General features: G+C 41.5%; 3 protein-coding genes across 3 annotated transcripts in view; 1 reads left to right on the forward strand and 2 right to left on the reverse strand.

Annotated features, from left to right (window-relative positions):
- Positions 1–4340: 4340 nt before the first annotated feature.
- LOC146627675 (uncharacterized) lies at positions 4341–7073 on the reverse strand. The gene is made up of 3 exons (XM_085357293.1): positions 6881–7073; positions 5089–5280; positions 4341–4749 (listed from the first exon to the last, which is right to left on the reverse strand). Exons 1-3 carry the CDS (start codon positions 7071–7073, stop codon positions 4436–4438), a joined length of 699 nt encoding a protein of 232 aa, XP_085213419.1. The 3' UTR covers positions 4341–4435.
- A 927-nt stretch (positions 7074–8000) lies between these two features.
- On the reverse strand, positions 8001–16177 carry accs (1-aminocyclopropane-1-carboxylate synthase homolog (Arabidopsis)(non-functional)). Its single transcript, XM_085357294.1, has 15 exons — positions 15107–16177; positions 14210–14964; positions 14077–14136; positions 13875–13945; positions 13658–13727; positions 12915–12981; positions 12217–12314; positions 12021–12098; positions 11709–11809; positions 11122–11211; positions 10969–11014; positions 10717–10858; positions 10206–10348; positions 9942–10095; positions 8001–8832 (listed from the first exon to the last, which is right to left on the reverse strand). The coding sequence occupies exons 1-15, from the start codon at positions 15744–15746 to the stop codon at positions 8438–8440; spliced, it is 2910 nt and encodes a 969-aa protein (XP_085213420.1). The 5' UTR covers positions 15747–16177; the 3' UTR covers positions 8001–8437.
- A 1030-nt stretch (positions 16178–17207) lies between these two features.
- furinb (furin (paired basic amino acid cleaving enzyme) b) overlaps positions 17208–18219 on the forward strand; it is a 98410-nt gene continuing 97398 nt past the window's right edge. The window contains exon 1 of the mRNA XM_085357295.1: positions 17208–17253. The gene's annotated coding sequence lies outside the window, so the exon portion shown is untranslated. The remainder of the gene's footprint in view (positions 17254–18219) is intronic.

The raw sequence follows: 18219 nt of genomic DNA on the forward strand, positions 1-18219 counted from the left end.
AGATTTTTCTTGTTATTGCTCCATATACTGCATTAAAATCCATGAGGTGTCAAGATAGTGAGTTTTTTTTTGTCTATTTTATCATCGCTGCCTGCCTTTTAGACTTGTAATTATGCACAATAATTTTTGCAAAGATTAAAGCAACAAGGTTTCCATGTCTTACATTCCTCTACCTCCTTTACCACCTCATGCCATTCATTGTCATTGTGAAAAGGTGTGTGACTCCCAAGTAGAGCAGAGCCCATTATCGTAAATAGGCCAGTAAGTAACTTCACACAACGTCTCCTGGAGGCTGATAGAATATAGAGTGCGCAAGCATATAGAGTGTGCAAGCTCACTCTATATGCAAAGCAGAAACACACTGTTAAAGAAACTGGAGCCAAGTGATTATATTTGTAATTTAATTTCCTTGGTCACATAGAGATAAGAGAAGAGAGAGGATACAGCTGGCCAGGGATGACTAGAGTGACGAGAATGTGACTACGGCTTTATTGTCTAGACCGAAATGTCCAAGGCGACACCACTTACGAACAAGGGTACCGCTGGGCAAAAGGGGTAAGCCCACAGACATCACAAGTCCAAACTCAAAGACACAAAAGCAAACTTGGTGGCAGAGACAGCAGAAAGAGTCTGACAATACAAAAAGAAAACCCCAAACACACATCTTGCACTTAAATTCAGTGATCACAGAATGATCAAGAAACTCCCTTTTTTCCCTTTTCTAAGCTCTGCTACTGTGTATGTCTTCTTGTAACCAGGTGGTCTGGTCCAGTCACAAAGAGCAATGTCTCATTGCAGATTCTGCAGGCAAGACGTACTGAGCGGCTGCGAGAAAAATAACTGAAGGACACAAGGTGCACTCTCATGCACCCTCTCTCTTTCTCACTCCCACTCGCTCCCTGCTTTACTATGAGATTGTAGGACTGCAGACATCAAATTTCCTGACTTTTCCATTTTCAAAGACTGTCCACTTATACTGATGACAATGCAGTAGAGGGCACAGCACTGCAGTGGTCAAACTCAGATTTAGAGCTATAGCAAGAGCGCGGTGGTGAGGGATGGAGAGAAAGGTGCAAAGTTCATTAAATCTGACACTACACGACACACACAGAATACAAGGACAGTGTGAAACTATTTTGTGACATCTCAAATCCTCTCTCCCCCTTTGTTCTCGCCTCCTCTGATCTTTATGTCTGTTTCTCCCTGCTGTCTTGTCTTTCTGTGTATTTCCTCAGTGTCTTCACTTTGAACCCAACAGCATTAATCTGTCAGGAAAGTTACAAATGTTCTGACTGAATTATGCAAACCACGGAGAAATAAAACTGCAAAAAGCATGGAGTCCTAGCTTTATTTCATAATTCACCACGCTCCCAGATCGAGCCAAATAAAACTTGACTTATTAAGTAGTCCGGCACATTCTGGCTCAAAACCCTGCAAAATATGCTTGAGAATATTAATCACACTTTGTATACCTTGCAAATCAAAATCAAACACACACACACACATGCAGACATGCACAGACTTTTTGTGATTACATTACTCATCAAATGAAAGCAGTGTCTCCCCCATTTCACCAGAATTCTTTGCAAAAGTCAAAACGATAGGTGTTACACCAGCACCACCAAAAGGTACAAGAGAAAATAACAGTTTTTGGCGATTCTTGCTCTCTTGGGGGTTTTTTTTGTTTGTTTTTTTCCTTCCTCTGCAAAATTCAAACTTATAGCTCTGAAAATCAGATTAAGAATGCGCGCCTTGGCACTCTGTGACGATATTTATTTATCTCAATGAACACAAGCACAGGCACACAGCATGGAGAAACACATACTTTATGCTGAGGATTGGCATAGTGGCGGTGCAGCATAATTAGTAGGACATGGCTGTATAATTGGACTCTAATTGATATGAAGAGCAGTGGTTTAGCCCAGGTTATGTTGTACACATGCTGCCAGCCACAGGCAGGAAACACTCAATCTTGGTGCCATCTTCTGATTGATGTCTCTATAGCAGATGCCCTTCAACAATCAACACCCGCAATCTTTCTGTGACTATCTGGCCACCTGTCTATCTGTATGTAACATCTTCTGCTATTCATCTGTCATTTCTTACTTTGTGCCTAACTGTCTCACTATCTCTTTCTTTCTATCTCCATATTGATTTGTCCTGCCTTTCTCTGAAGGCATTCGCAACCTTTAGTCTGATGCTTTCAGGAGGGTAAAAGAGCAGCATTTGTAGTGGTGGAAGGTGAAAAGGCTAGGGTTTGTTTATGAGACACTGGCAGCCATGAAAGACTGTGTTCTTTCAAGTGCCCAGACAGCATCTACTGAAGGGAAATAAAAGCAACTTAAGATTAAAAGAAAATCAATTTTAGAAGTGCTTTTATTTACAAAGAAAATGGGTTACTAAGTCTCTCATTTTAACAAATAATGTTTAAAAAAAATGTTCTTTCAAAAATAGCAACTGAATCAAGAGAGGCACAGCTGGATACAAGAGGTTGTAGTGAATTTAAATAATTTGAAGATAGAATGAGGAAGCTCTTTGGAACAATTCTGTTCATGGATCGCACGCTGATGCAACGTGACCTTCAAGGACATTCCCCTCATTTACACAGCAATTAACCACTACCCTGTTGGTAAATTGAAAAAGAGACAAAAATCCTCTTTGGATTTAATAACAAACTCATTACCAGGGCCCAACAGGGCGGAACTGCCTTTTAATTAGAGCAACACCTGATTAACGCCCAATTAACAAAGCCAGAGCCACTTAATTCTCCCCCACTTTGGCAAGTTGAGAACATAAACATGAGCAGTCCAGCATCTGAGCGCTTCCTTTCCTCTTGGGAAGATGTGAAAGAAAGTAAATAACGACTTGGGAGGCAGTTTGCTGTCTGGTGCCCCAAATGTTCTGCAGAACCAGCAGCTGCATGCAAGAAATGAAAGAGTTTTTCAAAAAAGGAAGCAGATGTAGGACTTGCAAGGGAAGAACTCTGCTTCACTACACATTCAAGACCCACGGGCTGGTGGGCAACTGTCCAAACAAAGAACCATAGCGCTCAACCACACAAGCTTCTGCTTCCCTTAAAAACATCCAGATACTTTTCTAAAAGGAACAACGCTTTTTAAACTGTGAGTTGCTGAAGGTTGCTTAGTCAGGATAAAAGCTAGAGTCTACCACAGGCAGACGAAGTTTTGTTGAACAGTTACAGTACAAAAAAAGTTTGGATATGTGCCTAGATCTTTTTTGTTGCTCTTTTCTATGGTATACACAGGAATGTATACACACACACACAACTGCTATTTAACTTTTAAAAAAAACATGTAAGCTGCTACGTGTAAATAAAACAGAATCGAATCATTTGCAACTAAATGAAAACTTGTATTTACTGAAAATAACTTAAAGACAAGATACGTGTTATACCGAGAAGTTTTATTGTTTTTTGATAACATTAAAAAAAATACAAAATGGGCAACAACAACAAAAAACAACAAAGTAACAAAATTCACAATTAATAAAGACTTGGTATAAAAAAAGAAAAGAAAAGAGAGTGTTTCAAAAGTCTAAAGGAGAAGAGTCCACCAGTGTGAAAGGTAGTGCAGGCAGACCGTTCAAGAACATTGTTTCTTGTTAGTCCTACAACGGACTGGCAACCACTCAAAGATGTACCCCACGTCCTGCCAAATGACAGCTAGCTGACAATAGTTGGAATTCTGTTGATGCGCACCAATGTTTCTTACTGTAAAAATTGCAAAGAATTTGCAAGTGGGAATTTCCTTAACTACAGTGCAATCTACTATTAAAAGAAATGTGCATAAGGGACACGGCTGAAAACAAGTACTGAATGGCCATGATCTTCAGGCCCTCATGGAGCTCTGCATTAAAACAATGCTGTAGTTGAAATTATAGTCTGGGCTCACGAATATATCTGAGAACTACTCATCTGTTTATAAATAAACCCAAGTTAAATCTCCAAAAAAAGAAAAACATATGTAACAGACCAAAAATGCTTGTAATGTGTAAATCTGTCAACATTAATCAGTACCTATCATCTTTTACATGACAATTACTATTTGAAGTGTCACATGGCCATAACAATGACTTCAGGTAAGATATATCGCAGCAGCACTATTTAGATAAATGTACTAACTGAATGTCTTGTTTACGTAGATTGAACTCAGAGCCCTTTATACCTGGACCTGATCCTGGCTGAGGCACAAACCTATCATTAGTTGTGTATTTCACTAGTTGGTATGTTATTAGTCCTTAGTGTGTTGTGGTTTCATTTCAATCAACAAACCAGTGAACCAGTCAACAAACCAGAAAATGACTTCCACAGTAAGCCCAGCAGGAAACTTCAGTTCTTCTGACTTCAGGATTCTTTCAGTGCACAGTCCTTTAGCGTCATATTCATATTCATGTCCTTATTGTTTCTGAACTCCATTCAAAATTCAGACATATATTTCATCACACCCTTGTTGCTTTTGGGGCTAAAAGGATGAGAACTTTGACTAAAAGATTGTTCGTCGGCCTCAGATGGAGAGGAAATCCGCCATGGCTCCACAGCATTCTCCAAGTCAGGTAGAATGTCTGGCACGACAGCCTGTTCAACGATAAAGACGATCGGCTCCACGACGAGCAGCAGGGTCCAACCTAAAGCCCCCAGCCAATAGGAGGAGCCAAGACTGGAGAAGTCCTGACGGATTTCTTCACGGTGCTGATATGTGAAAAAAGACCAGCTCAGGAGGAAGAAGAAACCTGTAGACAGATGGCGAAAATGAGTCAACTCTAGTATGATTACCGCTAAAAGAAAAAAGGTATTAAGCACAATTATTACATGCCTGGAGCTTTAGGAAAGACTTTGCATGATAATGAACTGCAATTCCAAAGAAAATAAAGTCTCTGTGCGCTCCCCAGCGGGGTACATAAATGACTAGTACATGAAACAACTTCTGTAGGTGAGAGCTTGACATGAATGACATAAACCAAAAGGCCATTTGGAGGGTAGTTGGAAATGGAGAAACAGAATAACAGAAATCCAAGAAACACCGTGTTTACATATGTGGATGTCATAGGAAATGAATATATGTTACACACCTGTGGGGGCCATGGTGAACAGCAGCAGGGTAGTGGGGTAGAGCGCCTTTTGTACAATGAGGAGAGCGCGAGTGTTTGAGTAGGAGCGCACCGTCTGGGATGTCCAGCAGAGGGCAAACACCAGACACAGAGCAGCCGTGCTCACGGCCATCAGGAAGGAGAGAACTCCAAAGACCCTCTCTGCTTCCAGAGCTGCAGGACACAAAACAACAGACAAAAATTAGAATGGGTAACTACACTTATATTCATTTTTACACATTCATTTCCACTACGAGCATGATAAACACTACACAATGTCAAATTTCCCACAATATATCCCTTATTTTATCCTCGAATGCCTTTGCTAGAGAATGATCTGTGAGTGCACTTAGGATTAAATGTTTGGAAAACAGGATTATGCTGTTTTCCACCTCTACACTTTTATTCTGGCACTCCACCAGAGTAACTGTCCATACTTCACTATTCAATTAAGTCCTTATTTATTTAATACCAGCTGTTTTGCAGCACTTGAAGAGTCCACTGGAAAAAGGTAATAACCTATTAGCTCTGGGCTTTTTTTTAAAAAAAACCCTGTTTCTTAAATGTCTACTTTCTTCTGTCTGGCCAAGTTTCACAAATTTGCCACAAGCCTTATATACTTTTTTTTTTCTAGAAATACCCCCAGGGGAGACATGTGGGATGCGCTAAAAGAGTACCTAGAAAAATGATATTGTGCTGTTGCCAAATGACTGTATTTCCCAGCACTGTTGGTTTTTAAATGAAGTACATCAAATGACTATTATTCTGCTACTCCGGCAGATGATTTGATGCTTGACGAGAATGTGTATAAATATTTCCTGAGAAGAAACAAGGTTTCGGCCAGGAGCAGATGTATAAATGATGTCATTAGCTAATGTCACTGATGAAAACTGCAGGAAACCAAGTGTTCAGGGATAACCTTTATATGTTTATCTCCTTACCTGAAACTCAATATTCAGTATCGTTCTTTTTAATTTTAGAACAGACACAGCATAATATATCTCTTTAAGTCAACTTTGAACTATTGCAGTTAACAGCTATTTACTATATTTTTATCTTTTTAGTAAATTAATAATTTTGTGGTACTTCTTAATAATCTTAATATTGATCACTCATTCATTAGAGTTTCTTTTCAGCATGAGGAAAAGACTTTGTTGTTGTCATAACTGATATTTTTTCGTTGTATCATTAATCATTTCTAATCACCATTATTACTGTTATTTTTTTATATATTGTCAAGCAAAAAGACAACAACTATCTTGAGTCCCTTCTCATTTGCTTTCCTTCTTTGTGTATGAGAGCAGAGGACTTATACAATATTAGATTAATTGTTAAGAGCATAAACTCAGTTTATGTCAGTTTATGACACGAAATGAGATTTGAATGATAAAGACCGGGTTTTAGCTCACTAAAGATTTCGCAAGCACATTCAGTACAGAACTGAGCCTTAACAAAGAATGCAATTCACCCGGACAGAAGCAAGCTCAAACTTGTTTACTGCTGCAGAGAATCTCTTCTGTAACTCAGCGTTTTGTCAAATCTCCCTTTTGATATTGATCCTCTCTTGAGAAAAATAAATTCTCCTAAGGCTGAAGCAAGCAGAAGCAGTCTTATCAAAACAGCACAGCAAAGATGTGCTTAAGTCTCATTAAATGTGCTGCCTTTCCTAACACATTTTAGTCAGTCAAACCTTTAACCTAACACAGAGTGAAAGCTTAAGACAGATACGAGATTTGTTGACTGCAGAGTGGTGTCAGAGAAGCGTTTGGCTCACCGTTGATGCCAATATCATCTTTAGGATTCGTCTGGTCGCTTTCAGTGGCGTTCCACTCTGTCCACAGTCCCCTGTCCTTCACCCAGTAAGGTGTCCAGACTGCATAGCACACACACAGGCACCCCACTAATCCCAAACAGGACTGTGAAAACCTGAAGCGACCGATCGAGTCATCCAGCTCAAGAAACTTCATTTTGACACCGCTAAAAGAGACAGGGGCGAGGATAAACAAGAGTGTAATTAGGATGTGCTGAAGTTCAGCGACAGAGGGATAATCTGTCTTAAAAGTAACCTTGGCATTTAGATTATTTAAATGAGCTTTACAAATATAAAAGCCCTGGCTTACCTTTGTTGTTGTTGTTGAAGGGAAAAAAGCTGTCAGGAACCAAGCTGTGAGGTTAAACTCTGATTTGAGTTTGCCGAAAAGTAGAAGAAAGTGTAAAAGTAGTGCTGTGCCAAAACTACTGTACAAACACTTCCAGCACTCATTTGACATATGAGATAATATGCTTACAACCACAACAGATCAAACCCTCCACCGTCGCAGTGGAAACTCCCACCCATCAGGGCTGAAATTTCCCCTTGAATTCTCCACTGTGACTTGCCGAATCGCTGTATAGAGAAAGTGAAAGCTCCAGCAACAGCCATTCAATATTTGAGGAAGCAGAAGTTTATGTGTCTAAAAGCAAACAGAGTTGAATAGGTTCGAAAAGCTCGATCTACAAGTCCCTTAACAGTTCAGCGATTATGTTCGACTGCAATAAACAAATCAGACCCTTGTCATGTAGAAAGTGTGTGGGGGGTGTCGTCGGGTCATTACGCATCACGAAACGGTTAAGGAAATCCCACTCGCTGTCACAGACAGTGGGCTACAAAGTGTTGTCAGCCAATAGCGTCTTCAGCATCAGATATCTCCCCCTGTTCGTCACTCTACTCTCACCACCTTCACTTTCCTTTGCAGCAGCGGAACAGAGCCCACAGCCCACCCATGCCAAAGAACAAAAGATAATGTCACACTGAAACAAACAAAGAGCACACAAAATAACACATCTCCAGCTAAAGGCTACTAACTCTAAATGAATAACAGTCAAGAAAATAAATAATACGTCCTGTATTTATTTGTGGACTATTAACTTTACAGCAAGTACAATTCATTTTGACAAAATAAACCGCGTAAGATGAAAATCAGAAACATTTACAATTCATAAGAAAAGAGACTTGTAGTGTTTGATGTTAGGACACGTCTGATTTTTGGTTGTTCTATTTGGCATCCACTTAGAATATCAGCAAATAAATCCACTTCTCAGCTTAACAATAAGGCCTCAAGACGCATACAGAAAAGTACTCCGTCCTGTTCTTAATGCCAGGCCGGGTTTTTTCTTTACTTCTCTTTAACCTGGTCTCAGCTATTTCATTCCTCAAAAACAGACATCAGAGCTGACCTTGTGTCAGGTGTTTGTGTCAAGCTTTTCACCATAAACACAGGAAGCAAGAGGGATGCTTAAGTACTGCCTCTTGAAATTTGGCAGCTACATTCGTGCCTGTATAATCCTAAGCTTACTTTCTGGCTCTTTGCAGCAGGACCTTGAACACATCAAAAATTTCTGGGTCCTCCCCAGCAGACAGCTCTGGAGTGCTTTTCTCCAGCCAATCAGAGGAACGGATCTGATGCCTGAGAGTACCGATCAGCGTGTCAAGACTCTCTGTGGGCTTAGAGGCTTGGCAGTCTTCAGTGGCCAGCGAGCCTGTGTCAGGAACAGGGCTATCCCTCTCCTTCAGCTGATCTGATGAATTGTTCTCGGGTAAGGTTTTTGGATTGACAGTAGCAGCATTGTCTGAACCTGCATTGTCCTTTTTTACTGGCTTTTGGCTCTCCTCACTGGTTTGTTTGCTGTCCGGGACTCGCATTTTTGCTTCAGTTTCTTTTAAAGCCTCTCTAATTCGCTTAAGGCCTGAAAAACCACAAAACAAAGTGACAAAATAAGTCAGTACAACATAAACCTTTGAATGAATAAATTATATCACAAATATGTGCTAATCACTGTCTAGTATAAGCACAGGGTGACAAAGCATTCTACATATTTAATCCAGAAAGCTGTAAACTTTAAAATAATAGCATATAAACAAAGTATAACTATGGTAGATTTAAAAATACAGAAACAATTAAATATTAACAATTAAAGCCTTTACTATTATAATTTGAAAGATATCGCTGTACTAGAATGCTAAACTAAAGGATGTTTTTTTGTTTTTTTTTAAATCAACCGATTAGGTCATTACAGACTACTCAGTCTTCTTCTTTTGGAATCGGAGAGGTTAACATCAAGCCAAGAACTTTCTGCATACACTATCTCAAAAATAGCTATGAGGAAAATGAATGAATTAAGATTTTTATCCTCATTTTTATAAATGTTGAGCAAGAATGAGGAGCAATTTTCATGTGTTTAACTATTCTTTTTCAGTTTTTCATAATAGACCAAGGATAGCAAAGGACTTGGGCAGGAAATTTGTGGTAAAATTTAAAGGATATGACCTTTACTCTCCCTCCCTCAATGCAATAACAGCTAATCGTACCTTAGAACCAGAGTCCACTGAAAAGAGCTGCTTGTTTGCAGCTGTTTTGCTTTCAGCTTTATATTAAGGAACTGATTTTAGATCACTGACTTGGCCATTGAAGAACATCCCATTTCTTTCAATCTCATTTCTTCTTTTCTTTGAAAGACTCTTGGGTTGCTTTTCTAGTATTCTTGTGTCATTATCCATTTGCACTGTGAACAACATAGGTGTACAATAGTTTTGTTTTTCACTGCTTCTTTGGACCAACAAATCTGGTCCAATGTTAATGGCTCACTGCTCTTCCTAAAACAGAGAGTAGGTGAACGGCTGTGTGTGAATGTGTGTGTGAATGGGTGGATGATTGTGTATAGTGTAAAGCGCTTTGGGGTCCTTAGGACCAAGTAAAGCGCTATACAAATACAGGCCATTTACCTTTTTTTTTTTAACGGCTGAGAGGGCATAAACAGCCTGGCCAAGAGAGACTACGAGTGTTGTTGGTACTGACCAAGCTGAAGGTGGTGCTGTTGGTCTGCAAAGACGATGCGGAACCACCCGGGCACTGAACAGCAGAACGCTTGGCCACAACTGAGCAGCACCTTGTGCCTGAGGAAACATTTCCAAAGAGACAGCTCCTCCTCAAATGATGACTCTTGGAGATACTACCAAAACAGAAGTGACAAATCAAACCTAAAGAATATATATCTCAAAAGAATGAGAAGAATGTTGCGTTCATATGCAAGCCATTTCAATTCGACTTCGGTCTTGTTACCTTTCTAAGGTCAGCCCAGACATACAGTGTCACGGGCCTGTCTAGAAACGGGATGCCCATACTGAGCAGCTCTCCAGTCAAGTAGCTGCACGCAGCTTTCAGCCTGCGTCTGTTCTCAGGCAAAAATTCCTCATTGATCCACTCTACAACACGAGAATGCCAAGTGACAGTCGGCAAGTGTAAATTAAATGTTACAAGTCTTTCTGCAGCAGAGGCCCCATGCTGTGCTTGTCATATCAGAGAAAGCAAAAAAGGGAGGCTCGTGTTTCTTGAAAGCATGGAACGCACAAGGTAGAACAGTGGAATTGTTAAAATGCTTGCATCAAAAGTAATTTGCATTTATGAATATAAATTCCGCTATACACAAAATGCTTGTTTTGTGTAAAGCGTGCTGGATAATTTTGTCCAAATTGTGCTCATGTTAGGATTATTTTCCAAGTGGTTTTTCTGATAAATCTGATGTTACAACAGCAGTGTGACTGCAAAAGAACACAAAAAGCTCAGATCTTACCTTTATCCTGAAGCAGTTGTGCAACCTGGTGCTGGGTAGTCCCAGAGACACCATGAAAAGAGCCCAATTTGGCCAAAGCCTCCACGAGGTCTCTGTTCTCCGTATATAAAGTGCCTATTCTGATTCCTGCCATTGCAAAGTCCTAGAAAGGACATGACAAAGTCAATGAAAAATAATGAACTGTGAAAGCAATGTATACGGTTATTGAAAGTCTCACAGTTTTCCACTTCCAGGCCTCTGTACAGCACATACCTTGCTCATTCCCCACATTATATGCGTCCTCTGTGGATCGGGCAAACTGAAATAAGGGCACATCATTATGAGATAAGTGGATGTCTTCAGCAGCAGTTATGATGATTCAAGGTCTAACAGACTAATCATGCGGAGGTTAGGTTCACGCAGTACCTGTCTGCACTGAGGACACTCTGAAAGGTGACAGATTCATCAAACACTGTCAGCATGTACACTTCATCTACAATGGCATGGAGAGCATTTCTAAAGCAGGGAAGGAGACAGGAAGATAACATAAATATATACATATTTTCAGTGCAGCAATAATAAGGCCTGGTTTTATATTCTTAATGGATATTTAAGACAAGGAAAATGCAACATCAATGTAAAACGGTTCCTTCAACGCCCAGTGTCACTGTAAAAGCACTGTGGTTTATGGTTACAACAGCTCAGTGCCTGGAAGGGTCTGTGCAGGGAATTACTCTGGCAAGATCATTTAGAAAACAATAGATGTTGCAGGAGTCTCTTTGGCACATGGCTGCACTTGACAATATGCTGGTGATTAAGAGAGGTCGTAAAACTCCGTCAAGAACGTCTGATATTCCACACACGGGACAGAGCTCTCCGTCATAAAATAAAACAGATCACAGTAGGAACTATATGCAGTGACTTGGCAAAGCGCTTAAAGGAACCACAGGAATGTAGAGCAAGAGGATTACAGCGTTAGGCTGCAGTGTGAGATAATAGTGAGGCAAACATACCTTTTGGCAAACTCCAGGAAGGTAATCATTTCCTTCAGGCTGTAGATTTCAGCCAGAGGGTTGTGGGGGTTCATCAGGATAACGCCGCGAATTGTCAACCCCTTAAAGAAATGGCAGGTTCAACTGGAAGTAAACAGGAACTGCTACACTGTACCTTCACAGTCTTTACAGATAAACTGGAAAAAAAAAGTCTCTGAGAAGAACAAAGCATCCAAGGTGTTTATCTACGCTGAGAATTTTGCTCGAGTAATTTTGTCTTTCTTTTAACATTTAAATGTTACTGTTTCAAACCAGCATGCCTTCACACGTTACCTCTTCCTTAGCTCTTTGCAGACCTTCTTCTAGTTTCCGTACAGTGAGGCGGAAGGGTCGGTTATCTTTGCCATCAGCCTTTAAAAACAAAAGAAAAAGCAGCCCAGCTGAATAGGGGCCATTACATTCCAGTGTGCACAAAAACATCCATTTCAAATGCAAAATGCTGCAAGTAACTCGGGTTGTGCCTTCCTACCTCACAATCAAGGGGAACATGGAAGAGTTTTACATCGCTATACAGATGAAGATCTTCAGTGATGACGCCGTAGAAAGGAGTCGGAATAAGGATGGCATCTACGGGATGCAAAACACACAAAACAGGTTAAAATATGCACTTTTTTATTATCTCACTTTTCATTTTAGTATACAAATAACTAAATGTGCACATATAATCTGTATCATATTGTATTTTCATGGGTGTATATACTGCACAGCAAATGCTAACTGAGCCATATCTGGTACTATTTTGAGTTGTTACTGGTCATTGCCTTTGCTAACATGGAACCAAAATCACCAACGAAAAGCATCTGCTGATTTCAAAAACATCCCACTAATGACTGACTCACTCTGCCTTAGTGATTCAGGTAGGCAGTAAATAGGGAAATACCAGCTGACTCTGAGGCTCATGTTTTTTTTTTAACGTTGTGACTGAGCAAAACAATTTACTGCGCTGCTTAAAATGAAGCTTCGCCAGCAGAGGTAAACAGAATGCGCAATTTATGTGGCTGGGTGTTTTCTTTAAAATAAGTCTGCGTAATCCTTCCAATTATCTGTTAAACAAGCAAAAGAGGAACGCGGACTCGACTTCCTCTCTACCGCGCACTCATTTTTATTCATACGGTACAGATATGGATGCATTAAATGAATTGTACGTCAAAGCATATCTGAACCTACCTTTAGGATCACAAATTACTGCAGCAATACATGAGAAGAGGGAACCACAGCCATTCATCACCACAACCTGGACAAACACAGGCATCCACTGTGTTATGAAAGACCCAATTATGGCACGAGTCCTGATAAATGTGCTTTAAATTAATCCACCTACTAAACCTGCTATTCATTCCTGTGCAAATTAAGTTGGTGAACCCAGCACTGCTGTCAGTTCAATTGTAGTGTTTGACATTTTTTGATCATTAGTGAAATAAAGCATTCAGCTCAATATCCTTCATTTTTGATAAAAATGAGAGGCTATAATCCAGAGCATTAGTATAAAAGTGGAATAAAGGCTTATTTGTCAGTAATTATGTTATTTGCTGGACATCGCTATGAGTCACAAGATGAGGACTTTATTTACACAACCTGGGGATTTATTACATCTTCTACCCTTTATCCTGTATACTGTGTGTCAAATATTATTATCTTAAGGGTCAATAACATTTATGGAGTCATTATATAGGAGTTGTGCAATATAGCTCCGTGGCATTGTGCAGGAAAGAGTATAAAGTCCTCAGGATTGTGCTTACTGCAAGGTGAGTGATTAATAAAAAGGTGTTCCAGTTTTACCTTTGTTATTAATATGATTCCCTTAACGCACTAAGGTTTTTACATATTCAACTGGCTGTGGCTGCCGTCTTAAACACATTTCATATATTACTTACAGTGCATACTATTTCAATAATAAAAGCAATACCCACGTTGTCAGCTTTTAATGGGTTTGGAGAACAACAGTAGCGAGTCAGGAATTTTGCAACTGCCACCCTGAGGCTGAGAAAGAGCGAGACGGAAAGGTCATGGGGTTAATGTGCACAGTGAAAGGTTGTTGTTAAAAATGTAACTTCACCATGAGTCACATAACAAATGTGATCCTCATTAAGAAAAGATTAAAAATAAATGTGCATTTAAGTGTCTTACAAAGCGTGCCCCCTCCAGTCTGAATACTGCAACAAGGATGGGTTGATGTGCAGCATGTCAGGCTTGGTCAGCTGTAGCAGAAAAGGAAATGGGATTTTTTTTGTCAAAGAGCAGGCAGAATAATTCATAATAATAAGTAATAACAAGTAAATGGCTATACACATATCATTATAGACTGCATTGAATCTAATATTTATCTTACCCGTTTATGAAGAAGATCATAACAAAGTTTGTTCTCACTGGTCCCCATGTTGATAATACCCTGGAAAAAGAAGGAGCTTTTAATAAATGCTTAAGCATCTGTGACTGGTGTTTACAACATTGTGCTCCCTTACATCAGGGTTGTCTGTATCATGGTGCCGGTCCATTCCATATTGGATGTAGCCCTCCTGGAGGATACCTTCATGGAGTTGGATGCTATTACCACGCTCAGACAGGTAGATGCTATTGCCGGGACCTTCCTCACCCCTCAGTGTTTCCAAAGCATTCTGAGACATTTTGCAGGCCTTGACAGATCTGAGCTGTGACTTTTTTGTCTCCTGATTAAAAACAGACTCTGTCGTGGGAGCCTCTGGAGGTGGCTGGGATGAAGATGAAGGAGCAGAGGGGGCAGGCGTTGTTATCAGCGAAGCTGAAAAACGAGCTAAGGGTGAGGTGGCGGGGTCGCTTTGTGTTGTGGTTTGCGTACCCTCTCTGACAGCGAGCAACACCCCCGTGAGCATGCTGAACAGGCGGAGCTCATGCTGACGCTCTTGTTCTGCCCTCCTCTCCTCCCGCTGCTCCCTGCGCTCCTCTGCCTGTAGCTCTCTCTCCAGCCGCGCCTCCTCCAGTGAGAGGAGACGTTCCTCTGCAGACTGCTGCCAGTTCAGGAAGCTGGCTAGGGCTTTATCCAGTCTCTCCTGACCACCGCATCTACCGCCCCCATGGCACCATGATGTTTTACCACCCCGGCGCCGCTTCCTCTGTCTCACTGAGGTCTGTTGACGAGAACCCTCCTTTCTGGGCTCGTCGGATGTGTCGTGTGACACGGGACCACCAGCAGCCAAGGTGGTGGCTGTAGCAGAGCCAGTCATGTTCAGGTCACTAAAACCTGAGAATGTAAAGAAGAGAAATAAGATTTTAGCCTGCTATCAATTTTATAAACATATGCTGATTCTAACTAATAATAATAATAATAATAATAATAATAATAATAATAATAATAATAATAATGATAGTTATCGGCTGACAACCTGAAGGTGAAATTCTTGTATTAAGTGTGCTCTCGGCTCGGCTCAGGGTGTCTTCTGGCTCCAGTAGAGACTGCCCATCAGTTTCCTGATCATCTCCAGAACCATAGTACATCTCAGGCGGTGCCTCTCCGGAGTTCAGCATGCTCTCCTCCACATCTTCACATTTGATATCCAGCGGATCTCCAGCTTTTGGGGGCTGGCCAAAGAGAAACCCACCGGAGGAAGCAGGACCAAAAGAGCCCGCTGGCACTCCTTGCAGGTATGCCTCAGGTGCCCCAGAGGTCTGGAAAACCTGTTGAGCTATGACAGCTCCGCCTAGGGAGGAGTAAGTAATAGCCGGCCGATTCGCCAGCACTCTGTCCATCACATCATAAAACTTCCAAGACCTCATTTTGTGGTTGTCCTTGATGCGGCGGTACTCCAGCTTCATCTTTTTAATCTTCTCCCTGCACTGGTCTCCTGTGCGGTAGATGCCCTTTTCACGCAAAATGTGGGCGATACGGTCAAACACGCGCTGGTTGCGCAGTGAACTCTCCAGTTCAATCTGCACCGACTCGTCGGACCACAGCTGGAGCAGCTCCACAATCTCCGGGTCAGTCCAGTTGCTGCCTCGCTCATGCCTCCTACCGCGGAAGTCCATCGTCTAAGTTAGAGGAGGATTTCTGCAACACGGGATGATGATAGCGAAAACGAGCAGGCGGCCTCTGTCAGGCCAACTTCAGGCACGCCGACACACGCTGGATTTTAAATGCATTACTCATGCAGTAAAAGTGTAGGTTATACCAACTCACTGTAGTTTCTCTCACCTTAAATCAAAAATGCAGCGCTCCGAAATGAGACCACTGTGGAGCTGTCACTCTCATGTGACATCCACGTAGCCCGATACATGTCACGGATGGTTAACCCGGTTTGGACAGGTTTGGGGCGGCAAAGGTTTGTCCAGCTGGGGTTAAGATCTGTAAATATTTCTCACAGCAAATGTTGTAATAACTTGGAGAAACGGGGAATAGACGCGCACTAAGATATCTACATCCGGGTTGACGGCACATGCGTGCTGTCCTTATTCCGGGATAACTTTGGTCCGTGTTATAACGCTGGAGCTGCTGAAAGCGGGCTGGTTTTCACTTATACCAGGCTGTAACGGGGTAGACGTAACCATGCGAGTCAGACTCAAACGGGGAGCTTTGTGTTATAGCCCCCTCTACTGGTTCCAGTGCTGTTTTGTTCGGTTTTTTTGTAAGTTCAGTTCATATCCAGGAGATGGCAGTCACACACAGGTGTACAAATCAAGCCAGCCTTAAAGCATGGATGCGTGTTTTGTATACAGTCATGTCCCGGAATTCCTCCTGTGAGGATAAACTAATCAGCGTTGCAGCTTGAAACAGGCATAATTTTGACACAGTCATCCAATTTCTTTAGTTGTTACTTTAACCATTCTTATATTTATTTAGACTTTTAACTAGTTCATCATAAAAGTAAAAATAATACGATGATACGAATGTTATTATTTATCCTGCTATTGTCAAATGAAAAAAGGGATTAGCGTGACTTTAGGCGAGCTACACAACAGCTGGCCCCGTCCCTATAGGAGACTGCGACGATACACATCAAGCGCACACTATAAGCCGCTCGCTCTAAACGTGACGTATTTCCTGGAGAAAAGGGTTAGTGGCAAGTTGTTGTAATTTTCGTCCAATCCTGAACCGCTTTATTGTATTGGCACACAGCGGCTTATTTTCCCCTTTGTCTGTCCGTGCTGTTTAATTTGTACGTGTGTAAATTAAAAACAGCACTACTCCAGCCAGCAAACAAACCACGTGAAATGACTTAAACCTATTAGAAGAAGCCTCCGAAGACATAACTGGGCTCGACGGTGGAAGTTAACTGGCAAAATATAACCATGGTGGCTGTAAGTTGGTGGAGGATGACAAGCAAGACGGGATAGTTGAACTGAGCACTTTTCGGTGAAGATGGGTGCATGCGGGTAGCCTTGTAAATAATCTCCCGGACCGAGTAAAGGACGCACAGTGTCAGGTTAGATGTAAAGTTGCAAGTGAAACCCGCAGAAGGAGGAATGGGAGTCTCCGCACGGAGGGAGGATGAGGAGGCATGCCGTCTCGGTCCTCACTGGTGTTTGACTTGCTAAGGTAACTCCTACGGCTGACAGCCGCTTTACTGTTTTGCTATTTTTTTTCTTCTTCTTCTTCTTTTTAATCCGTGAGTTTTTGATGCGTTCAAAGCTGGGAGGGGAGCTGTGCCAGAGTGGGTGGGAACAATGGGAGTATTAGCGGAAAGCGTTTCAGTAGTCTGCCAGCGCTGCCAACAGCGCTCACCAGTCCTCCCAGTCAGGTGAATGCTTCTCCAGTCTAGATAACAAGATTTTTTATTTTATTTTTTTAAACCAGTACAGGGGATTCTTTTTTTTAATTTTATTTATTGGTAGAGACATGGCTTAGTGACATAGTTGGCCAGCTCTGCTCAGACGCGCTCCTCTGCTGAAGTTTATTGGTGGTAAGATAACACGATTGTCCTTAACTGTTGTATTTACAGTGCTGCTTTCTGCAGGATGTCACATTTGGCTCGGCTAATTCAGTTTACAGTCTGCTTTCCACTGTCCTCTGCCTGTCTTGCGCGCACACTCTTTATTTTTGCGGTCTCATAGTTATTCAACCTGACGCTTTAATAGGGAGTAAAGCTAATCAAGTGCATTTATCTGTGTATGGTGAAGATAGCTGTAGTAAATTTCACTCAGTTCTGTTTGTCTGGCAGGGGTGAAAAACACCAAAGCAGTGCGTTAGTCTCCGTCAAACACTGTATATATGCTTGAAGAGCAGCTCAGTTTGAGCAAACAAGCTGCAAAACTAAACCTAAAGTAATCCAAGTCCTGCTGTCCCTACCCCGTGGGTAATATTGTTTGTACTTCTAGTGCAGTTCCCACCAGAAGTAAACCCAAGAAGGAAGTCAAGGTCACCAGTTGTTGAGGCAAAAAGTATGGCTCAGGGCATCCTTCTTATTCCGACTACGCTACATCACCACATCAAAGACTGACTGATGTTCTGTGCTTTTCCTTTAGGTCTAGGCAAAGGTGCCTTCTTAAGTTTATATAGATAGAG

Source organism: Diplotaxodon limnothrissa, linkage group LG7, assembly GCF_057381915.1.
Source record: "Diplotaxodon limnothrissa isolate DT_005_m linkage group LG7, D_limnothrissa_male_GT1.1, whole genome shotgun sequence".
In the NCBI taxonomy this organism is placed as follows: Eukaryota; Metazoa; Chordata; class Actinopteri; order Cichliformes; family Cichlidae; genus Diplotaxodon; species Diplotaxodon limnothrissa.

Bases quoted from the DNA above. Each gene is read 5' to 3' on its own strand.
- LOC146627675 (XM_085357293.1), bottom strand. From the start codon at position 7,073: ATGAAGTTTCTTGAGCTGGATGACTCGATCGGTCGCTTCAGGTTTTCA. The intron at 5,281-6,880 runs GTGAGCCAAACG...TGTGTCCTGCAG, and splicing joins AGATGATATTGGCATCAACG to CTCTGGAAGCAGAGAGGGTC. The intron at 4,750-5,088 runs GTGTGTAACATA...ATCTGTCTACAG, and splicing joins GTTCACCATGGCCCCCACAG to GTTTCTTCTTCCTCCTGAGC.
- accs (XM_085357294.1), bottom strand. From the start codon at position 15,746: ATGGACTTCCGCGGTAGGAGGCATGAGCGAGGCAGCAACTGGACTGAC. The intron at 13,728-13,874 runs GTAAGACACTTA...GCTCTTTCTCAG, and splicing joins GACTGGAGGGGGCACGCTTT to CCTCAGGGTGGCAGTTGCAA. The intron at 11,810-12,020 runs GTAACGTGTGAA...CATTTCTTTAAG, and splicing joins TGCAAAGAGCTAAGGAAGAG to GGGTTGACAATTCGCGGCGT.